Source organism: Dama dama, chromosome 8, assembly GCF_033118175.1.
Source record: "Dama dama isolate Ldn47 chromosome 8, ASM3311817v1, whole genome shotgun sequence".
Classification (NCBI taxonomy): domain Eukaryota; kingdom Metazoa; phylum Chordata; class Mammalia; order Artiodactyla; family Cervidae; genus Dama; species Dama dama.
The window spans coordinates 38405987-38429140 of NC_083688.1; the positions used below are offsets into that span (position 1 = coordinate 38405987).

General features: G+C 38.7%; 1 protein-coding gene across 2 annotated transcripts in view; it reads right to left on the reverse strand.

Moving 5' to 3' along the window:
* The window catches only part of CCNYL1 (cyclin Y like 1), a 35363-nt gene extending 12455 nt beyond the window's left edge, over positions 1-22908 (reverse strand). The window contains exons 1-5 of one of the 2 annotated variants that reach the window (XM_061148892.1): positions 22577-22908; positions 11804-11878; positions 9970-10004; positions 4492-4592; positions 1306-1341 (exon numbers count right to left, since the gene is read on the reverse strand). In XM_061148892.1, coding sequence (XP_061004875.1) covers positions 1306-1341; positions 4492-4592; positions 9970-10004; positions 11804-11878; positions 22577-22802 — 473 coding nt within the window. In that variant the 5' untranslated portion in view covers positions 22803-22908. The remainder of the gene's footprint in view (positions 1-1305; positions 1342-4491; positions 4593-9969; positions 10005-11803; positions 11879-22576) is intronic. The other variant, XM_061148893.1, reaches the window with a different exon arrangement.
* Positions 22909-23154: the final 246 nt, after the last annotated feature.

A 23154-nucleotide genomic window follows, 5' to 3' on the forward strand; every position in this document is an offset into this window, starting at 1 on the left:
GAGTAAAAATTAAGTGTTCTTAAACCTTTACTCTTCTTCTTCATATTCTGAGTAAGCGGAAAGTATGCATTAAGCACTTGTATGTACTGAAATATGGCTGTGCTAAGGGAGAGCACTTGTAACTTACTGGTAACCAAGTCACTTTTTCCCCCTAGAACATCATATTTAAACCACTTTTTTCATGAAACACCAACTGACAGTCATTTTTTCAAAAATGAACAAAGTGAGCCTGTCACTTCAAAGAAAACTCTAAACTATTTGTTGCCAATGATAAAATTCAAACCATCAAGCTAAAAATATTAGGATTTTTGGAAAACCTGTACCTTCCAGTGTGAGCTTTATTTATGGTGAGCTTGATTTCTCAATACTTAAAGACTTTTCCGATAAGACTGGTAGTGATACTAACAAGAGTGAGTTTTTGACACTGTCTAAAGACATGTGAACCAATACTTTGCAAATGACAATGTATAATATTATAAAATCATGTACAGATAAAAAGATCCACTCAGTATGCATGACAGATCAATGGGCATTAATTTAACATAGTATCTACTTCAAGTTCACTGATAATGACTTGGAACTCCATCTTAACTAATTTAATAAACTAGCACATGTGGATTTTGGGGACAGTATCAAAGAATATGTCAAATTATCTCAAGGCTTTAAAAATTCACCTTTTCCCAACTATATGTCTGCATGTGGCTGGATCTCCATATTGCTTCTTCAAAGCAAATGACTGAAGACAGTGTTGACATGAGAATCAACTGTTTCCTATTAATGAGATACTCTCCTCTCCACTATTTTGTTGTGGAAAATGGTTATTTTTCATTAAAAAAATGACTTATGTTAAACACTGGGGTCCCCAGTCAGATGGTGATCTCATCCCTCAGGAGACAGTTTTCCTGTCCTAATGTGGAGAGAAGCAGAACACCTTACTTGCACCTACAGAGCAGAGGCCAGGGTGCTGCTAAATACTCTGCGATGCACAGGGCGGCAACCCACACCAAAGCCTCATCCAGCTCAAAACTTCAGCAGTGCTAAGGAAAGCCTGTTTTAACATACAGTGGATTTAATTTTTTAAATTTTCAATTTCAATTTCTAATACAGTAAATATCCATATAAACCACATAAAACTTAAAGAACTAAGAGTCCCAAAATAAAAATAAATGATTCACTTCAATACTGTAACAAAAGCACTCTAACAGTAAAAGCTTACTCTAATACTGTCTATAGTTATTAACACTAAACTTGATACTGTGTAAATTAATTAGCTGGAATAACAAGACAGGTTTTAAAAGAGCTCACCTGTTCTTTATGTGGTAATATATTGCTAAGGTCACACTGTGGAGGAAAAAAAAATATTGTAGTAATTGGTTTTTATCACATTAGGCCTGAAGACATTTTAAAGGGTTGGCAGAGAGGTAAGACCTTCCAGATGCCCAGTGGCCCCCACACCCTCTAATTCAGAGCAGTACCCATAGGTGCTATCCCCCATGTTTTAGGTTCTTTGGCTTTTAGCAAAATTAGGAGACCCAAAATGTAGATGTGCTCTTAGAAGACATGTTTGGGTTGATTATTATAATATATAAATTATTATATATTTCCCCGGTCATTTGTCCTCCTATGCACAGAATCTTTCATCCCATACAAGTTACACCATCTATCCACATGGTTAAATTTAAGCCATACAGCAGATTTTGTGTGTGTGGCTTTTTGTTAGGCACTGCATTTCAGTTGATTTAGTTTGGTACCCCCCTAACACATCTATTTTCCATTATTTATCTAAAAGTAAGTAATACAAGTGCTCCATATCAAATAAAATGGATTTAAAATCATTTTCACACTTTATTAGAAAATTTAATAGCAAAATTTTATAGTCACAAAATTGATGATAGGCCTAGTTATCCTGAAATAAGCACTGCTAATAAGGCAGCACAATACAGCACAGTACACTATTAATGACAGGTATTTCCACATTATTTTAAAAAAGTATTAACTAACCAACAGGAACAAGTCCTCAGATACTTTTTACATTACTATAGCCCTAAGTTATTCACAGATGCTGTGTATCAGGAAATTAAGGGGTTCTCTGGTTAAGTTATTTGCTTCCCTTTGTTCTCAATATCTAAAATGAAACTCAATAGAGAGAAGGCAAATCTGAATTTTGTAACTCGTCTATACAATCTTAGCATTTGCAGAAAGGCCTGTAACACTGTTAGCATCAAAGATGGATACTTCTATAGTGCTTCAAAGTTTCAAATTGATTTTAAAGTCACAGAATTAAAAGTTACATGATAAAAAGGGCAACTGAACCTAATATGACACTTAACCCATTTTACAAATAAGAGAATCAAGGCTTAAAATTGACTTACTCAAGGTCCCACCAATTATCAGAAGTAGTTCTCTTTCTCCTACCCTCGAAGCGGAGAGTGGTTCCCAAGGTCAGCTGCACACTGGATCACCCGGGACGCTTTAAACACTGCCTGGCTTCTGCTTCAAAGTGTTCTGATTTAACTGCATTAGGTACGACCTGGGCAACAGGATTGTATTTAAAGCTCCCCAGGTGACTGCAGCGTGCAGCCAAGTCTAGGAATGAATGAGTCAGGGTTAAGATCACAATCTCTCAGGATGCTTTTGTCTATGAAAACATGCCTCACACATCATTCCCCAGCTTGTCAAAAGGGGTGTGTGTGTGTAAGAGAAAGAGACAGAGGGACAGACAGAGAAGCAGACAGACCCACAGACTCTGTGTCTTGGGGGCAGGGAGGAAAGGTGGAATTCATGAATGTGTTCAGAGACATACATCTTGAAAAAGTGGCATAAGTGATTCTAATAAGGCTCACCTACCCCAATGAAAACTAATCCCACGGTATTTTTCAAAATCATTCCTAAAAGCCAATTTGCCCTATTAATTTTCTCAGTAAACCTTTATTTCATCAATAATGAATGTGCTGAACGGTCATTTTTAAAACTTAATGAGAAAAAAATTTACTGTATTTCCAAACACTAAGACTAGGTTGAGAATAAAAAGCATGAAACCTACTCGTCTGAGCAAGGTTAATCTTTAAAACTACTTCTGAATTATATACTGGAACATCAGGCTCTTTTGAATTCAAAAGAAGCTGTGAGTGTAGCCACAGTGAGAGTAGTTTTTAACCCACAGATTTAGTGTCTTGGCTGAATAAAAACATTCAGTGATTACGAGAGAAGTGCCAAAACTCAGGACTTTAAGGAGCAGTGGGGCTCAGTTTTTGTTGAAACACGATTTGACCGAAACTAATATTATAGGAAAGTTACATACATTATTATGATTGTGAACTGGTTGTTTTTAATTAAAGTTAGAAGTTACTGATCATTTAAATAGCTAAAAAATAAAAAGCCTTGCACATTAAAAATGAAATTAAATTTATAAGCTAATTATATTTTTAAGACAGAAAAGTAAAATTAATGATAAGGATACTAATATTTTCAAGTAGCATTTCCCAAACTGTTCTGGAAAGTCAACATTCATATGCTAAGAAGACATTAGTTAATGTTCCATGGACAACCCCAAGGGAGGTAGGAAGGTCTGCATCCTGTTTGGTTTTTAATTCTCTCTCTTAAATAAACTTGAATGTTCCCATCATTAGGGCATTCTGAACTGTGCATCTCCAATTGTGGAACATGAGGGGCTTCCAGAAATTGAGGAATACTTTTCGTCATCGTAACACTGTTCGTGTCTTCTTAAGTATAAGCCTGACACAGCCTTGTTTCTGAAACTTCATCTCTTTTTTTGTTCTCTGCTTTGATTGATACAGTGTGTTGGAGATACACATATATAAACACAAATTAAAAAAAAAAAACAAAAATTAAATGTGTCTATTAAGTTAAAATCTCAGTTGAACAAATTTCATCTATGGAGAAATTAAGCTTGAGAGTATGCCCCTTAAAATGGTTTTGATGTATTTTCCCCCTCTTTGGGGGAGAGGAAGGAGAAGTAAAATTTCATACAGAAATATTGCAGGAAAAAATGCACGGTGGGATAAATCTGACCAAGTCCAGTTAAATTTAACTGCAGATTCGCTTCGGTGCCAGTAGGGGACAAGCTGTTCCTTCTTCTAACGGTAGCTTCCAAACTAGTATACATTGTTGTAGGACTCTCCCAACTCATAAAGAAATAATTTTTTTCTAGAAACATATAATAAAAAGGTACCTCTGTTTCTCATTATGGTCAACATTGTCTTAACAATAGAAATGCATCAAATAAGATTTACATTGTTCCTGGGATTTCTCACTTGCTAACTGACTTTCCCTTCTATCATGTACTCTATGATTAAAATGGAAACTGAAGACTCATATTTGGAGGTCCTTGAAACCAACATAGAGTTGACACCAGTTTCTTAACCTGATCACTTAAAAGGACAAACCAAATGAATGAAATTATGTATGGCAAGGATGCTTTCAGCAAGAAGGGGGTCTGCCACTCAGCCTTGGCAACCTAGTTGTACTCACCATTTTATTGTGGTTCTAAGATTAGGCTGGCTGACTGTGCTGTCATCTAGAAATATGGTTGAGCATGAGCTATACTTTTTAGTAAGCTGCCCTGGAGATACCTGAAGGGGAAGGGAGATAGAAGAAAATGTCACAGTAAGTTAAACCTATAAAAGTGTGTTTTTTCCTTGGTTAAAATGTCAAACGATAAAGCATTAAGATTTTCCTTACACTCCATGAACTGCTGAGTGTTGCATCACCTGCAGCTCCATGGGAAACCTCTGTACTCTAACTTCCACAGGCAAGATCTGAGAAATGTGGTATAAACTGCTGCTCTTGAAAAAGGACCCACAAATGAACCTGGCAAGCACCTATTATAAATTGCCTTTATAATAATGAGAAAGCTTTTAGTAAGACTTCAGTGTTTCTTCCTTAAGCAATGAAATGCAGCAGAGATTTCTATTTCTATTCATTTACTACAATAAAACACAATGCTTTATATAATATCGATGTGAGAGCATTTCATTGCAGTAAATGAACGCCAATCATAAATGTATTAGTTTGGGAGACAGTGTGAGGAAACAAGCGTTTTTGAATCAGAGGCTGGGCATGCCAGTGCTGCTCTATCACTAGTGACCTGGAGGCCATAGATCTCTTTGAGCCTCAGTTTCCTTATCTGGAGGATGAAAGGGTACAGCTTTAAGATTCTCTCACAGCCAAGAAACAGACAAAGCAGCTCTGAGAATTTAACTTCTCACTTCATGGTTAAGTAAGACAGCCATTATATTATACAAGGGAGAGCCTCAGAGAATACTTTCCACTCATCTCACAGTTTTATTAATTCTACTCTACATGTTATCTGACACTCATCATGGCACTCTGCTGCCTTGCACATGCTGCTCTCTGCCGGCAGTGGCTTCTTCTTCCTCCTTGTCCCAGCAAGTTTGACCCCATCGACCTCCAGCAAACCTCAGCCAGCAGCCACACCACCAAACTTCCACCTTTCTGCACACTTACACCTGTATTTCACCACCTGTTACATGGTCTCAACTGCTTGCCTGGTATCCCCCTCCTAAGTAAGCAAGCAAGCTCCTCCAGGTTACAGAAGATTCTTACTGCTCCTCCTCCAGCTGCTGAGCACAGAATCTGGGACAAATTAGGATTCAACAAGTGTCTGACCAATTATTTAAGATAGATTACAACTGGAAGGTAATCATGCTAATGATACACATTAGAACTATCTGCAGTGGTGCTGGATAGGTGACAAAAATCTCTGTCAGACCCTCTAGAGAATAAGCTATCTTTAAAACACTTTAGAAGTATCCATTTATTTGTGAAGAGCCCAAAAACACAGCCATAGTCAAATACTAAAACAGCCTGAACTATGTGAGGACAATTCTCTTCCTTTAAGTAAAGGCCAATAATCAAATCCCAGTCACTGTCAGTAGCTCTGAGTAATAGCATTCTTTAATACCACAGAACACAAACAGTTTTAACACTTGGTTTTGTTGGTTTTTGTTTACTAATTCAGATGAGCCTTCCTTCCTTCTATTAAAATAAAGTAGTTTTCACCACGCTGTCACACTCTATCAGTGTCCTCCACAAACGCATCAAAGGTGAAACAAGGAGAAAATCTAGTCAATGTTTTTTTAAAATACAGAGCATTTAAATAAACATTGCCAGTAGCCAATAATAAGAACTATCCAAATGGGTGTATAAGCCACCATTTTGCTTGTTTCAGATATTTTATGGCAAGGCCACTTACTCCTTATCAACAAAAAGTTCTAGACATAACATACCTGAAAAGTACCACTATTTGGAAGAATTTCTCCTTCAAGCTAGAAATGATTTAAACTGAAACTCATATATTCCTTAAGCTATCTGGTTAATGTGTAGTTTTAGAATCTCAAAAGAGACACAGCATGAAAACTGAACATTCATTCAAATAGTTATATTCTAAATGAAGTTATCTTTTAAAAGGTCACCACTATTAAGAGTATGACACATTACACATAGTAAAAGTCAGTTCTGACTATAAAATCTATCTATGAGGGGAATAAAAATAGTAAGAAAATGCACCAAAATATAGACTAGTTTGTAGAGCTTTGGCTTTGGGTAACATTTATCCCATTTTCCTCTATTAAAACTTTTTCTTTATTATGAATTATATCTGTTTATCTTTGGAAATATTAGTGCTAAAACATTTAAGAAGTTTAATCAGACATGGCCCTACAGACTATGGGTGCTCATTTAGTCTATCAGCAACCTGCAGACTACTGGCTAGATCCTACCAAAGAAACAGTGAACACTTCTCCAGGCCTACTCCTGAAGCGATTCAAACTTTTGGCATCTACTATTCACTAAAGGATGGCAGAATTAAAGCCTCTGAGCAAAGCCTGGATGTATTAGCTGCGAACAGGTTACTTTCCCTTCATCTCACTTTAAAATTTAAGGTAACTGTCCTTTATGATTAAAGCCTTATCATCACTGGCTCAAAACCTCAATAAACTACACTGACAAAGATTAATGATATAAAATGCAAATACAAAAATCAAACAGCAGAACCCACTGATAGTTTAATGTTCAATGAAGAAGAGTATTTACCTTCATTCAGAGCTAAGGACAGAACAGATGGACTTTTACAATCTTTACAAGAAGGGAAGAGGCTTACTTAGTAGACTTCAGGTTTAATGGCAAAGACTAGAAAATCATCATACTGGAAGACTAATAAGTAACAATCCCCCCCAAAACTTATCATTAAAAGTCAAGCACCTGTTGAAATTCTGCCCCCACCCAGTGAATCTTCCCATCCTGCCTACTGCCTCTGAGTTTAACCCATCAAAAAAATTAAGCTGAAATTCACTTTTTCCCTCCCCTTTCCACAAGCTTTAGATGTGTTTATTAATAATTATTAAGACTCTAATTTAAAATTTTGTAATACTCTATGCATTAGCATGGGGCTTCCCTGGTGGCTCAGTGGGTGAAGAATCCACCTGCCAATGCAGGAGACGCAGGTTTGATCCCTCAATTGGGAAGATCCCCTGGAGAAGGAAATAGCAACCCACTCCAGTATTCTTGCCTGGAAAAGTCCATGGACAGGGGAGCCTGGTGGGATACAGTCCCTGGGGTTGCAAAAGAGTCATGTCTGACTTAGCAACAAAACAACAAGAAGTGCATTAGTGTAAACTACTCCATCTACATCTACTAATCTGCACATTAATGGACAATGTGGCAGGATGAGTAGTTTGGACAGGATTCTTAATCAAGGCCTTAGTAGAAATGTACAGTATTCTAATTACAGGTATAATAGAAAGTATTGTCTGAATCAGTATCATTAATTATACTGAATTAAAACTTTTAAACTTAGAATTTACATTCAAAGTATAAATCCAACTTTGAGTGGACTAACCACAAATCTACTTCTCTTCCCCCTTCCTTCAGAGATATCATCTCATTAGAATTAAAAATATTTTTTAAAAAAGCTATACCCAAGACAGGATAAACTGCAGATGATTTTTGATGTTTGAAAGATGAAAAAATGAGATAAAGGAGTGGTAACTGACACGGCAGAACAGAGGAAGCACAACCTTGGAACCTACAGAGTGACTGGGCCAGGAACAACAAAACCAATCTGTCTTACAGAACCCAAGGCAGGTTCAAAATTCAGAGGCGTGGTCGCCAAATCCATGCAGTGAGGTCTATCAGTTAATGAGTTAGCAAAGTGATGCTTCCAATTAGATCTTAACAGACAGTGAGGGATTTGAGGGAAACCTCCAAGAAGTCACAGATCAAAGCAGGAAGAAGGAATCAATGGGAATGATAAAAATCAAGGAGCAAATAAAAACTTTAAAAAAAATCTTCACCATCTACAGAAAGATGAGAAATTGCATCAGTGAAAAAAAGAATGAAAGGATGGAAGAGAACTCTATAAAAATAAGGTAGACAAAACAATATATTCAATAGAAGGATTAGAGCAGAGTCAAGGAAACCTCCATGAAGTAGGACAAGACAAAATGGAAAACAGGAGGGGAAAAAAATCTGTGCAGAAATCTTGCTCTAAAATTTTCAACATCTGACTAACAGGAATCCAAAAGAAAAAAAATAGAAAAAAACAAAGAAGCACACAAAAAAATTCACTAGAAGAAAAGATGTTCTGTATGTTTAAAGGTCCCAATAGAGTGACAAGGTCTATACCAAACCATGTTATGAAATTTCAAAACCCCACAAAGACAGAGGGTACCTACAAGGTTCCACAGGAGGAAGGAATGGAGAAAAGACTAACTTGGTAATATACCATGTATCAAATTCAACAGATTTAAGAGCAACACTGTAAATGAGAAGACAAGAGGGAAATGTCTCTAAAACTGCAAAAATTAGTTTCAACCTAGAATTCTACACTTTATCAAATAGAAGGAGTTTCACAGAGGCTAGGTCTTTATAAAAGTTTTGCCCATGTGCCTTTTTCCAGGAAAATGTGCTCCAGTAAAACAAGGGAGCATAACAAGACAGAGGGAAACAGAATCTAGGACACAGGGGATCCAACACGAGAGCGCAGTGATGTGAGATCCGAGGTGACTTCAAACAGATATCCCAGGAAAACAGGCACAGAGCCAGCCCAGGAAGCACTAGTATGTAGCGGGTAGGAAGGCAAAAGGTTGGCGAAGAGTGTCTCTAAGAAGAAATGGAACAGATGTGGTTTTGTGGATGGTAAATATTTTTGATAGGCATGTGACAAATGTTTCAACATTTGGGGGAAGAAATAGCTGTTAGAAAACAGGCAAGTGAATATAGTCAGGAAATTAATTCCACAGAAAAAAACGAAGAATGTGAAAACAGGGAGACTGGCCAGGGAGCTACTCAACTATGTTTGGCTGTATGAGATCATGTTTGCTAGAAAAAGCAGAACTGGATTATCCTGAGAAGTGTGGAAGTGCTCAGATTTCATTAATATTGAAGAAAAAGAATGAAAGGTGTACAAGGAGGTGGCACAGAGAACTATATGGCTCAGCAATGAACAACACTTGCTTAGTCATAATAATGTAAACAGGGATTCCGATTTAATAAAAACTGATGCATGTAAAGGGAACAGAAGGAGGGAAATAAAATCACGGTGGACGAGGAAGTTAAGCTTTCACCTGTTGTGCCAAGAAGTCAATGGACGGTGCTAAAAATTAAATTATCTATTACACTTTTATTACTTTGGTTAAAAACTAAGATAAAAAATTTAAGGCAAAAGAATTTAAGGTAGATCTTTATACTATAACCATATTATTGAAATTTAACTTAAATGTCAGGACCCTTAAAAAAAAAAAAAGGGAACTACTAAGTCAAAAACCTTTCTGAATATACTTGATAATTAGGAACTAGAGATTCAGAAAATTTATAAATAAGAGGTTAATGCTAACAGTATTGGATCCATCATACTTTTTAGGAATCATGGCAGACATGCTTTTAATTAATCAAACTATTGATTTCTTAACTTTTCAACTATTTACTTACATGGTTTAAATGGTTGCTCTTCCTCTTTTCTCGCACTAAGAATAAAAAAAATTAACTGATGAATTCCGATACAAATACCATAGAAAAATAAGTCACTAATTATCTGATGGATTACCAATATACACAATGAGTTAAAATTTCATTCTATTTTTTAAAATAATTTCCAACAAAATATATAATTTAAACCACCCAGCAAAATGAATCCTAAAAATAATATCTAAAAACTTAATTTTACTATTTGACTAATACTAACAGATACTCTGTATTAGGTACAAATCAAAGACTCTCCATTTACAAAAGAAAAGGACAAAGCAAATTAGGCCAGGTGAGATATTTAGCTAATAAAAAAATTTACCAGCTGCACAGTATGTAGTATTTTCTAGTTCTACATGTACTTTAGTCACCAGGATTAACAGATGACAACTCTAAGAACCAGTTTCTGGTCAAGCACCCATGTCTCTGGAAGCATCCTGAACCACTTATTGGTCACCTACTCAAACACCCAACTTAAAAAATACAGGTTCTTTACACACTGGAAAGTAATCTATAAATTTTAACATGTGTGCTGACCTCACTGAACATACATGACAGCACATAGAACTGCTTTGCTCCAACAAAGGCCAGAAGAACATAAGCTCAAAGAGGGTCTTAGGCCACACACTTTCCCATGGCATCACAAGCACAAATTCCTTTAGACTGAGGAGAGACAGGGGCATGGGATAGTGTTTCTTTTACTCTCTCCACCGTCTCTCTACAGTGTGAGCAGCTCATGACTCTGGAAAAGACTGAGAAATACAGTAATCCTAACTAAAAATAACTGCCTCAAGACAAAGTACACACACTTTAAGAAAATGCAAATTAGAAACCCCAGGAGCTCCCAGGTTGGAGAACACGTGGTACACTCTGGGCCCTGCCCCCATGCCTGGCCCTCTTCCGTCTGGCTGTTCCTGAGACAGACCCTTTGATAAAAACCAGTAATCTAATGAAAATAAAAGAGGAAAAGAACCCTCTATTTTTTACTGTGCTCCATTACTTCAAATATTATAGAACGTTCACTTCTTGTATTCCTGCTCTCATAAACAACCGAAAAACCTCATCACATATGGCTTTTTAGCAAATAAACTAGGATTTAACATATATTAAGGAAGACAAGCAGGCAAGACAAGCAGAGTGCAAAAACTTCTGATTCTCATCTTAAAACAAGCAGGACACCAAAATTTACACAAGGTTTCCCATACTGAGGATAACCTCCTGGAAAATCCCATATGGCAGGCACGTTGGTCCGATTACCCTGGCCCAGCACTACATCAGGATGAGAGAACTCTGAAGAGCTAAAAGTTCTTAAGAACTTTTAAAAGAACTTAAAAATTCACATGAATCTGGATGTGAGAGAGGTTCAGCTGGTTGAGTACTGTGCAAAATGGTGCCAAAATCACAAGCCTCGACTCCCGTACATAACAACTGATTATGAAAACCTAACTGTGACCGAAACTGTATCATTCATCTTTAACTCATGTGCTCTTGGAGCGAAAGGAAAAGGACAAAGTAGCATGGAAAAACAGACCACAACTAAATCATGTGGCAAGCTGACTGTTGATAAAGAAACAGCAAAGTGTATAAACAGATGGTCTAAGTGTTTCTCCTCATTAAAACAGTGACACCTAAATGAAAAATGTATCATCACATATTAAAATAAAACATCACATATTAAAATATTATCACATATGAAAAAAAATATTTAAACCATTCTAAGTGTTTTTCTGTATCTTACCATAATACACAAAACAAAAACAGTTTTCAATCATTTTCTCAGGGGGGAAAAACACTGTCTTACCGTCCGTTTGAGATTTGCTCAGGAAAATTGTGCTTGCCCTTGGGTGGTCAGAAGGGTTTGATTCCAAAGCTAAGTCTGCACAGGAAAAAGAGAAAAAGGTATGACAATTTAGTTGAGCAGAAAAAGACATGACTTTTAAAACAGCTACATGTTGATTTTAATCAAGTTTAATAGTCTTAAGAAGAACGTTTAGTAATAACAAGAAGGAAACTGTAGTAAAGGCAACAATATAAAAATTCTATTGGGAAACAGAAAAATTGTAGAAATTCTCCATACATGTGGATTAAAACCAGGGCTATGTCTTAGGCTTTTTTTTTTAACTTGCACCTAATCTATGCCACTTTTAGACGAATCATGTATGTGATTCCCCTCCTACTTATTGATTAAAAATTCAGTCAGCTCTCTTTAAGCTGATATTACTAGCACATTTCAGAAAGTCTCAAGAAGCAAGTTATGCTGTAGTCAATTACTATCAGATACCAGCTCAATCAAATATGCTATAACCAAATGAGCTGCTTTTGGCAAACGTCCTTCAGACAATCTAATGGCTAATTCCAACTACACTCAACAAACGAACTCATTTAGTTGGCTGCCGTTTATCCAGGGGCTATTCATCATGGCAGATTTAAGAGGATTATGTAAGAGTTCAATGTTCTGATCCATAGGAACACCTCCAGGTTAGTGAGTTTTAACTTTGCCCTCTATTTCCAAAGCTAAACTCTCACTTCTTCCTTTTAGGCTGCATGATTTAATAGAGGGCTTCAGTAAGAGTACTTCCTGGAGCACATCAAAGGGCTGCTTGAAAAAAATTTTGCCCATACCTACGTAAAAAAGGTGGGTCTGCTGGCAGTTCACCTTGCACCAAGGTGGGACAGTCTTCTATTTAGGCAGAAATATCAAGCAAGCACAAGCTGCCACGCTGGACAGTAAGGTGGTTGTTTAAAACAAACGTAAAAGCCCTATGGGCAGTTACTCAGTGAAGTCCACCTCAAACCAATTAAACAATCTTTTAAGAAACTGGACCAAGATTTTGAAAGAGCAACAGTTAAGGCAGTATTTCCCAAACCACATAATAATTGGCCTATTTTTAAAGGGGACTTTGGTGGTCAACGTGATTTACACATTATCCCTGAGAATCAAAAGAATATATACATTGATATATTAAAAACTAACCATGTGTTCCCCATCCCGTATGGCAAAAACTACTACAATATTGTAAAGCAATTAGCCTCCAACTAATAAAAATAAATGAAAAAATAAATAAATAAAAACTAACCAGTCCCATAGTGAATTCTGTCTAACCCAGCATTTCACAAATGTTATCTACCTAGAATCCTTTTCTTCCCCAAAGAAAGAATTTTGCATGAACAGTAATTTGGGACTTCCTGGTTTAATGGGAATTTTAAGGTTACTGCCAGCACTAGAAATTTACATAGCTAAACCGACTGCTTTGTTCTTCGTGAAAATTCCTTCACTGAATTTGGAGTTTATCAAGCTGTTTTTGGAGAAAATATTCTACTCAACAGTTTTATGTAAAAGACCCATAAAATTATTTTAAAGTTTTTTCCCCCCCTACATATTTGAAAAGTAGGACACTGGGAAAATAAATTATTTCAGTTATACACAAAGTTGACAGGCAGAGACTTTCGACCTAAGGCTTCTGAAAGGATTCATGACTACTTACCTGTACCAGAAAGTAAACAGACTACACTGGAATCTAAAAAATAAGCAGAAGTGCTTGCAAAGTAGCCATATTTTTCATCAGGGTTTATGGAATGGTAAAATTTAACAAGAGTCAATGGAAGTCCAGGAAAAATAAGTGTCAGGATCAAAGAGAAGCAAGCTTTAACACACACACACACACACACACACACACCCTGCCAAAGCAGGGTGTGCTACAGGTATGCCATGATGTGCTACTACGGATCTATATACAGAAAGCAAGAAGGCTGGGATTAAAGAAATGACAACATGCAGGAAAAAAGTAAACTTGCCCAAAGTGATCAGAAAAGAGCTGGCACTCCCCCTACCCTACCCTAGAGGTTTCAAGGGTGGGCACATGACCCAGAACTGGCTGACAGATCACAGCTTTCCTGGAACTTCCCAAGAAGCAGAAAAAGGCAGAGCGGTACCCTAGGATCCTTAGCTAGTCTGGAGCTGCTGGACACTCCTCTTGCCATCATGAAGGGAAAGGCTTTTCAGGAGAGATCAATAGAGGAGAGCAGAACTGAGACAGGCTGTGAGGTCATTGAACTCCTGGGTCAAGTACTGCTTAATTTACTCATTCAACTCCAGTTATATAAAAGTCAATATATATATTTTTTAATTTAAGCTATTCTGAGACATTTTCTCAAACTTGCAACTGAAAGAGACCTGGTTAACCAGCAGTACTGATGATCACAATGAAGGTGGGGAAAGGTAAAAGTCACTTGCTCATTCCTTTAACAAATGTCATGAACAAAAATTTGCATGAGCCAAAATGACCTTATTTAAAAATTAACCCACAGATTTACAACCCTTACTTTTAGTTGTTTTCCTTATACATTAGAAAAAGCTCTAATTAGTGTATAATTTATGTCTTCTTGTTACTAACAACCATTCTACATCTGACTGTTGCATATTTACTGTTTAATGAATACACAACAGCCCATCAAGCGTTATTCCTGTGCTGTACTTAGCCAATCCCCTATTGCTGGGGTTTAGGTACTTAAAACGTTCTAGTCTTTGATGAGGAAACTTTTCATCTATTGTTATACAGCTTTTTAAATAAATAATGGTTTTATCTCCTTAGCAAAGATCTTCAAAAGTGGGATGTCTAAGCCAAAAGGTTAGATCATTTTCATGGCTCAAGGTACAGTGCTAAACTGCTTCCTGAAGAAGGTGGGGCCACATTAATGTATAATACTACCAATCATGACAGTTTTAGTTCCTACCCCTGCTCTGTATAGTTGAGAGGCGGGGGGGAAGTCCTACTAATAGAAATAAGGAACAGCACTGTAGATCTAATCTGTATTTCTTTCGATTACACAGTTTTTACTACTTTCCCATAATTATCAGCATCATTTCCACTTTGGTGAGCTGCCTATCATTCATACATACTAAACATACCAGGATCTTACTGCTGTCAATTTGCATGAGGTTTTCAGAAAATATTAATCTTCTGTTTACAGCCTATATAACAATTTTCTATACAACCTGCACTTTTTGCCAGTGAAAACTACATCACTATTTAATAACAGACTTGACAGGTAAGCCATTAGACAGTAAACTCATACATACACACAATATTTCTGCACACTCCATTAACTGTTTTGCCAAGAGTCTAAGGAGATGATGAAAAAAATCTACCGTACTCTTCACTGTCACAAAGGTTAAGACTGCCAACTCTGAAGCAAAGCATTACCACCCACTCTTCCCCTCATCCCCTCTCCCATAACAAGCACACACAATAATGTTAGAGGTATTTTGAGAAATTACTGTGCTTTTTATATGTGAATTCTTCCTAAAATTACTTCTTTAGCAATCTTTAAGAATGTTTTAACCCAGGAGAAATATTCTTGAGCTTATGATTAGGGGTTATCATTAAAGTTATATTTTAAGACCCATCACTTTATTATTACCAATTTAAATTGCAACTTATTTGACAGCATGATAGACTTATGTGGAAAAAGGATGACTAAAAAAAATAAAGTTCAGGTCTTAATATAAACACTCCCAGGAGGAAACCTGTAAAATACCAGGTCACTGAACATTACTTTTCCTCCAACCTAACATTCTATCAATCGTGAGATCCATCTCAATTGCAGATGTTAAAAATATGAAAATAAAGGCAACTTATAACAAACAAAATGCATTACTGAAGCCTAAAAGTGTTAAAATTATGCTGTCAAACTGTCAATAAATGATTTTTCCCTGTCAAAATATCAGAGAGAGGGTAGTGACCAAGAAATCATCTGACAGGAGGAGACTAATGCCAACATACTGACTTCAGTTCAGTTCAGTCGAGTCTGACTCTTTGCAACCCCATGAATCGCAGCATGCCAGGCCTCCCTGTCCATCACAAACTCCCGGAGTTTACCCAAACTCATGTCCATTGTGTTGGTGATGCCATCCAACCATCTCATCCTCTGTCGTCCCCTTCTCTGCCTGCCTTCAATCTTTCCCAGCATCAGGGTCTTTTCAAATGAGTCAGCTCTCCGCATCAGGTGGCCAAAGTATTGGAGTTTCAGCTTCAACATCAGTCCTTCCAATGAACACCCAGGACTGATTTCCTTTAGGATGGACTGGTTGGATCTCCTTGCTGTCCAAGGGACTCTCAAGAATCTTCTCCAACACTACAGTTCAAAAGCATCAATTCTTTGGTGCTCAGCTTTCTGTATAGTCCAACTCTCACATCCATACACGACCACTGGAAAAACCATGGCCTTGACTAGACGGACCTTTGTTGGCAAAGTAATGTCTCTGCTTTTTAGTATGCTGTCTAGGTTGGTCATAACTTTCCTTCTAAGGAGTAAGTGTCTTTTAATTTCATGGCTGCAATCACCATCCGCAGTGATTTTGGAGCCCAGAAAAATAAAGTCAGCCACTGTTTCCACATCTATTTGCCATGAAGTGATGGGACTGGATGCCATGATCTTAGTTTTCTGAATGTTGAGCTTTAAGCCAACTTTTTCACTCTCTTCTTTCACCTTAATCAAGAGGCCCTTTAGTTCTTCTTCACTTAATATATTGCAATTAAACAGGACTGTCAGCATTTTCTGGGCCAACTTCTGGGCTCCAGTTTACTTAAAGGTTTACTCCATTTACTGAACTGCCCTATCACCCCTAGTAGTACAGTATATTAGTTTTATGGCTAATAATACATTTCATGTCTTACAGTCATCCGGTGATTTCATCTGAGTCCACACTTTACACCCTAGCCAAGCGGTTCTTGCCAGCCGATGCTGACCTGGGCTGTCTCACCGGAGGGCACAAAGCATGCTCCTGCAACCCCCTCAACTGACCTGCTTCCCCAGCTTTTGACCAACCTGGCTTCCAAACTGCTTCTCAACTTGCCTCTAACTTGGTTCTCAGTCCTGCCTTACCTTAATCCTCAATCAAATGCTGTAATGATGATAACCAAGAGATGATAATACAGGTAAGTATACCTGGCTTTATGTATTTCTTTATATACTTAGTTCAGGCTTCTTGGACAAATTTTAAGAACCTTTCTGGGTTGCAAGCTACGGTGATTTCATTTCACATTATGCAATGTTACTGTTTTAACTCTTCAAGTTTTATTACTTTAATACCCTAAAAATAAACAATTTTTTTAAAGGGGGCAAGAAAAAAGGTAGTATTTCAAAGCAGAGCACAAAATGTCATCAATAAATTTTATTCCTATATGTCATGTATATGGAATTTACAGTCCTGATCTATCAAGGTTTTAAAACTGAGTAAAACCTTGGACAATTCTATACCTCAGAGAAGAATCCCTACACTGCCTAACTCAGAACATGTTAAGAATCAAAAGAAATTCAAGAGCAATCTATACACTATAGCTTCACTGAGTTACACAAGCCCCTTCACCATGACAAGGCTGCAATCCATGAGGGGATATACTATATAAAGCATAATAAATGACGCATCAAAGCTTTCAGAAATTAACTCAAAAGCCAAAAGTGAACATTTAGCATTTCATAGGAAAACTGATATCCACTTGTCACCCTCAGCCAAGTAACATCTTAAATAAATAGTGCTTTGTTGTAGTTCAGTCACTAAGTTGTGTCTGACTTTGCAACTCCATGGACTGCAGCACGCCAGGCTTGCCAGTCCTACACGATTCTGTTTGTTCAAACTCATGTCATTGAGTCAGGCCACCCACTAAAGGAAAGAGGATAAGAGTACCCAAGGGCAAGCATTTCTCCTAGTGTTCTTCCTTTTTCTTCTTTAATAAGCAAATACTTATCATTTCTCCTGCTTCTGTCATGGAGATTAGTGTATATTTTCTCCCCATTTTTTTTTCAGGTTAACATCCCCTGGAGATGAAGTCATTAACAGTGGAGAGAGCTCCTTCACAGCTCCCTAATTCTTCAGTGTCTGGATGTGCTAGTTTACCAGTCCCTTACTGGACATCTGAATTATTTCCAATATTTTGCTACTGAGGATAATGCAACATATGCGGCCTATACCTTCAGAATAAATTCCTTTAGTAGGATCTCTGGATTAAGTGAGACTGTGCCAACTTCCCCTTCAAGGGGTTGACTGATTTCCCATTTCTACCAACAATATATGAATGTAACTTTCTTCAGTATCACCAAAGAATGCAGTGCCAAGTTTCTGAATTTTCTCCCAACACAAGCTACAGTAGTTGTATTTTCATTTCTCTTATGTGTGAGGATATGTTTAAAAGCCATCTGCATTTCTTTTTCTGTGACTTGTCCCATTCATATTGTTGTTAGCCTACTTTTAGATTCACTCAGTTTCTTCAAGTCAGCCTATTTTAGGCCCTTATTAATGTTGCTTTTTTGTTCAAACCACTGTTGGCTCTCAGCTGAGTGACTACACCAGCCTCCTAGCTTGTCTCCCTGCTTCATTCTACCCCTGCCCACGTTAGAGTAGCTGGTCTGATCTCCCTCCCCTCTCCCCACGCCTCCTTCCCCTTCTTTAAGAATTATCATCATTCCCTTGCATATAACCTTTCAATGGTTTCCCATTACAATTAGACTAAAATCTGTATTTTTTCTTGTCAAGGCCTACTAGACACAAGGCCTTAACCCCCTGATATTCCTCCTGGCATTCTTTCACTCAGCTGCAGCCACCCTCTTTCTGTCCTCGGTCTACACCGAGCATATTTCCTTCTGAGGACCTCACACGGCTCCCCCTCACTCCTAGGATGCTCACTGTCACTTAAGGAGACCACCCCCAGTAACACTGCCCCCTCCCCAGTCCATGACCATCATTTTCTTTCTTCTCAGTGTCTCGCTACTTGATATTATTCCTGTGTCAACAGGCCCCAGGTACCTCTATGAAGTAAAGACCAGAGTTAGGGTTTGGGTTTTGTCTGTATAACCTCTGTTTGTCCTGCCCCTAAATGGTGCCCAATAATCATCCATTTCAGTGTACCCCAAATCATTTATGCTTCTCCCAATTTTCCTTCATCATCTAAGATTTCTTCTAATGCTGTCCTTTGATGTGTCTGTCACCCAAGACCAGCATTAATTTCAGATCTCTTAGAGTGGTAGTTTGGTTACTCAGACTCAAAGACACCAACAGGTTACCAAGAACCGCAAAAACCTAAGAGAGGAAATCTACTGTTCAGTGAAAAATCAATGGTAACTTTAATTTGGAGAAAGAACATTTAATGTTAAAATACCTTAACTACAAAATGACTCACCCTATGAATTTAATTAAGTCATAAGACAAAGTCATAAGACCAGAATTCTACAGGCCAGTACAATACATCACTTTTTATGTCTGTGCCCAGAATAAAGCAATATAATGAGATTATAAAAGACAACCATAAAGGGTGGGTAAATAAATGATGCTCCAACCATTACACAGGTGGTAAAAAGCAGACTGCACAGCTACATGCAGCTGCATGGAAATACGTCCTGGAGCACGCTTGAGGTGTCAGCACGGTTCCAGGAGCTTCCTGTCTTCACTTTACAAGAGAAAGTTACAACGTGGCACACAAAGAACAATTCCATACAATAAACACAACGTTCTGTTTATACGTATACAAAAGGTTCAGGAAGAACCAACACCAAAATATTAATAAAAATTCTGGATATTCTGAGTATGAGTGAACGACTTTTTAGTTTTTTGCAAATCTTTTACCTCAAATGTTTATTGTTATCAAAAAAGTAAAAAAAAAAAAAGTGTTTATAATAGCTACTGAAAGAAGGAAAAACCTGTTGCTCAGAGGTTTTCCCCCATTACGTTGTCAATTCCTTCCCTACCCACTCCATGGAGGATGGAAGGAAGGAATCACTTGGGAGAGCAGCTTGCACCAGAGAATGAGCAAAGTTCCTGAGAGGAGAATATAAAGGCTGTTTGAAAAGCTGATGCATAATAATAAAATCAGATAACAGGACCTCAGCACCTTATTTTCTATTATTGACACTAACATCAGCTACATTAGATACACTGTGAAAGGCAAGATAGTGACAAAATTCTTTTGAGTCTATCTGATATTTATTCTAGGTTCTTAGGAGTTATTGAAACAGCTTGAAGAAATCATGTTCTTCTCAAAGGTTTCTGAAGAAAAAAACACAGCATCATTTATGTTTGGTTTTGTCTAAGTAACCAAATAATTCTTCATTGCAGAAAAGCCATAATGTTTTATATCAATGCAGGTATTTCTCAGTTTCCAGGGAAACTGATACAAAATTGTCTGAAATAAAAACATTAAGAGCAAACTTCCAATGTGCTTGCACTTTATATTCGTGTTCTGACCTCGTATCTATGGAAACTTAATAACAGGCAAATGCTGAAATTGAGGTTTCCCTCATCACTTTATTGAATGCCAAAAAAAGAGAGACAAATTTAAGTAAAATTTTAACAATCATGTCAAACATAAAAAGGTAAATTCTGTGCTCATGAACTCTCTTTTTCTAGTTCCCGACCTAGCACTCCTCCTCACTAAATGCTTCATACCTTACCTGCCCGCTTACCAGTTTCTCCTAATGTCCCTCTGTCCAGGGCATTCTCGGCTTCAATTCGAGTCAGCAGAACAAACTCTTTAAAATATACCAACATGTTTACCTGACTGGTAAATTGAGGCTATTTCACGACTTCTTTTATTCCTATCCATTGTAATAAATGTACAGACATAGAATGGCGAGCTATGTGTTGCTTCTGAGTTGTGAACAATAAACTCAAATGGAAATAACCAAACTGAAGTTGAGTTAGGCCTATCTTATGGATAAATTATAAAATAAAAAGTGCATTCCAAACTTTTTTTTAAGCACCCAACAATTGAATTTGGTGTATCTACCACTCTCAAGTCTGTCTCTTCTGTTCAGTAGCTATGTTACACAGTTATTTCAGAGCTCTAAGTCTTGGCTTCTTCATTGGCAACATAGGGAGACTATTCACAGGTCTTATTTATAGATGGAAGGGTCAGGTGAAATACACCCGAAAATACGTTGTAAATTGTAAAAGAATCATACAAAAGTCCAACTTTGGTCTCCCTACACTAGCCTACTACTGTTTTTTAAAATCACTTAAGAGGCTTACCTTATAGCAACAAGCTGAGCAGTTTTCACAGGTATGCACAAGCTTTGTTTTTAAAGCTACAATTAATTTACATAATTTGTTCTTTCACAGTATCTGACTATTCTGAAAAGGGAGTACTTTCCACTTACAAAGCCATGTCCATCATATGGGTGAGTTCACAGGCTTACCTATTCTAACTTTGAAAGAAATTAAGTAAACCCACATAAAATTTAAATAGAAGAGCTATAAAACATTTCCTCTATGAAATACAGAAATACTCTCTGGCATTTAAATGAAACAAGTGGGCCAGTGGGGCTTTAACATCTTCACGGCACAATGTTTTCTACTTTAAAGAACACAGTCTTTATTAATGAGCCACAGTGTTATCCAGAATCTTTTTTTTTTAAACCTAGAGCCGTCCTGTTTCAAAATTCTAGAGGGAAAAAAAATCAAACATTTCCTCTCCTCTCTCTCCATGACAACCCACCCCCTCCCCCAGCCATTTCGTCTTCAGAATTTTACCTGAACATTCTAAAAGTTGAATAGGATTCCACTGGCAGGAGGGGGTTGGAAGGAGAGGTAGCCATGGAGACAACTTTTCTGCAGGATCTGCCATCTTAACTGCCAAATCTTTGTATTACAAATTAAAGTCTGAATTTCTTTTTTCTTCTTTGAAACTTTTGACCAACAGTCTCAGGAACCACCCCCAATACTCCCTTAGAAGAGGCAACATGCAAGTGAAGTTGGTTAAAGCTGGGGAGCTGAAGACATTTTTGTGTCAAAGTGGGAATCTTAATCAGAGCTCCGTGGGGTCGTCTTTGGGTAGAAACAACAACAACAAAAAACTATTCCTTGCAGCCGTTGCAGTAACGTTTCACACCGTTCAGTTATTTTAAGCCCCCCTCTAACCTTTTTCTTTCTTATCGTGTTCAGATTATAGTTAGAATAAGGTCGCTTCAATCAGGACAACTCTAGACTGAATTTTACTTAACGCCACACTAACTCTGTCGATATCAGTTTTGATTTTAAATAACAAATCCTAAAATCTGTCTTAATTGTCCCGAGTATCAACTACCCTAACGAGTGGAAGTGTATCTAGATCCTTACCTCGTTCCTTCTCTTAGGTACCATCTGGATAGGTAAGGACAGGAAGATGGGATGGATATCGCCGAAGCTGGGAGTATTTAAGTTTTCATTGAGAAAAGAGAGAATACATCAGAAAGTCTTTACAAAGTCCCACGAGATGTTAAATAGAATCACGAACAGGAGGAGCCACAGACTTGAGGGTCTTGGGTCGGGTTGCGAAAAGGGAATGGGTAAAAATGGGCGTTCGGGTAGAGAAGAGGGAGAAAGACTGGCCGGACGCGACGGGGAAAGAATAAGGGGTGGGGACGTCAGGCAGGGCCAGCCTCCGTCCCCGGTGCCCAGCCCCGAGAGAGCCAACTCCAGGCAGGAAGGAGCCCTAGGCGGCGGCTCCCTCCCGGGGGACTTGGGGGTCGGCGGAGGCCAGAGGTAAGCCCGAGAGCAGACGGCGCCGGCCCCGCGAGGGGCGACGCGCGCCGGCCGCTTCCTTACCTTCGGGCATCTCCCGGTCGCTGATGTGCTGCAGGTGGTGGCCTTCACCCGCTCCGAAATCCAACTCGGTGGGTTCCACGGCAGCCGGCGCCGGTGCTACGGCCACCGCGTCTCCGGCCGCCGCCTCGTAGACCTCAGACTCGTAGTCTGGCTCCGCCGGCCCCGCGCGCCGGCCCAACTTGGGGCTGGCATTGGGGGACACGCAACAGGTCAGCGTGTTCCCCATGGGGCGCCTCCGCTCCTCGCCGCCGTCGCCTCCGCTCGGCCCCCGACTCCGCCGAGCTCAGAAGCCGCCCCCTCCCCCAACAATGGCGCGGCGGGCACCGGCAGCCCCGGGCTATGCCGGGGCTGCGCCGCGCATGTAGACGCGGCCTCGCCTGCCTTTCGCCTGTCCGCCCCGCCGCCGGGCCCGGGGCAGGGCTCCGGCCCCGGCCGCACCCCCGCTGTCTCGCCGCCGCCGCCTCCCCGGAGTCAACTAGTCTGTGAAGGCGGCGACCAGCCCGGCTTATTTAAAAGGGGTGGGGACCCGACGAGCGCTGAGACGCGCAGCCACTGCCGGGAGAGAGCGCGGCCGGAGC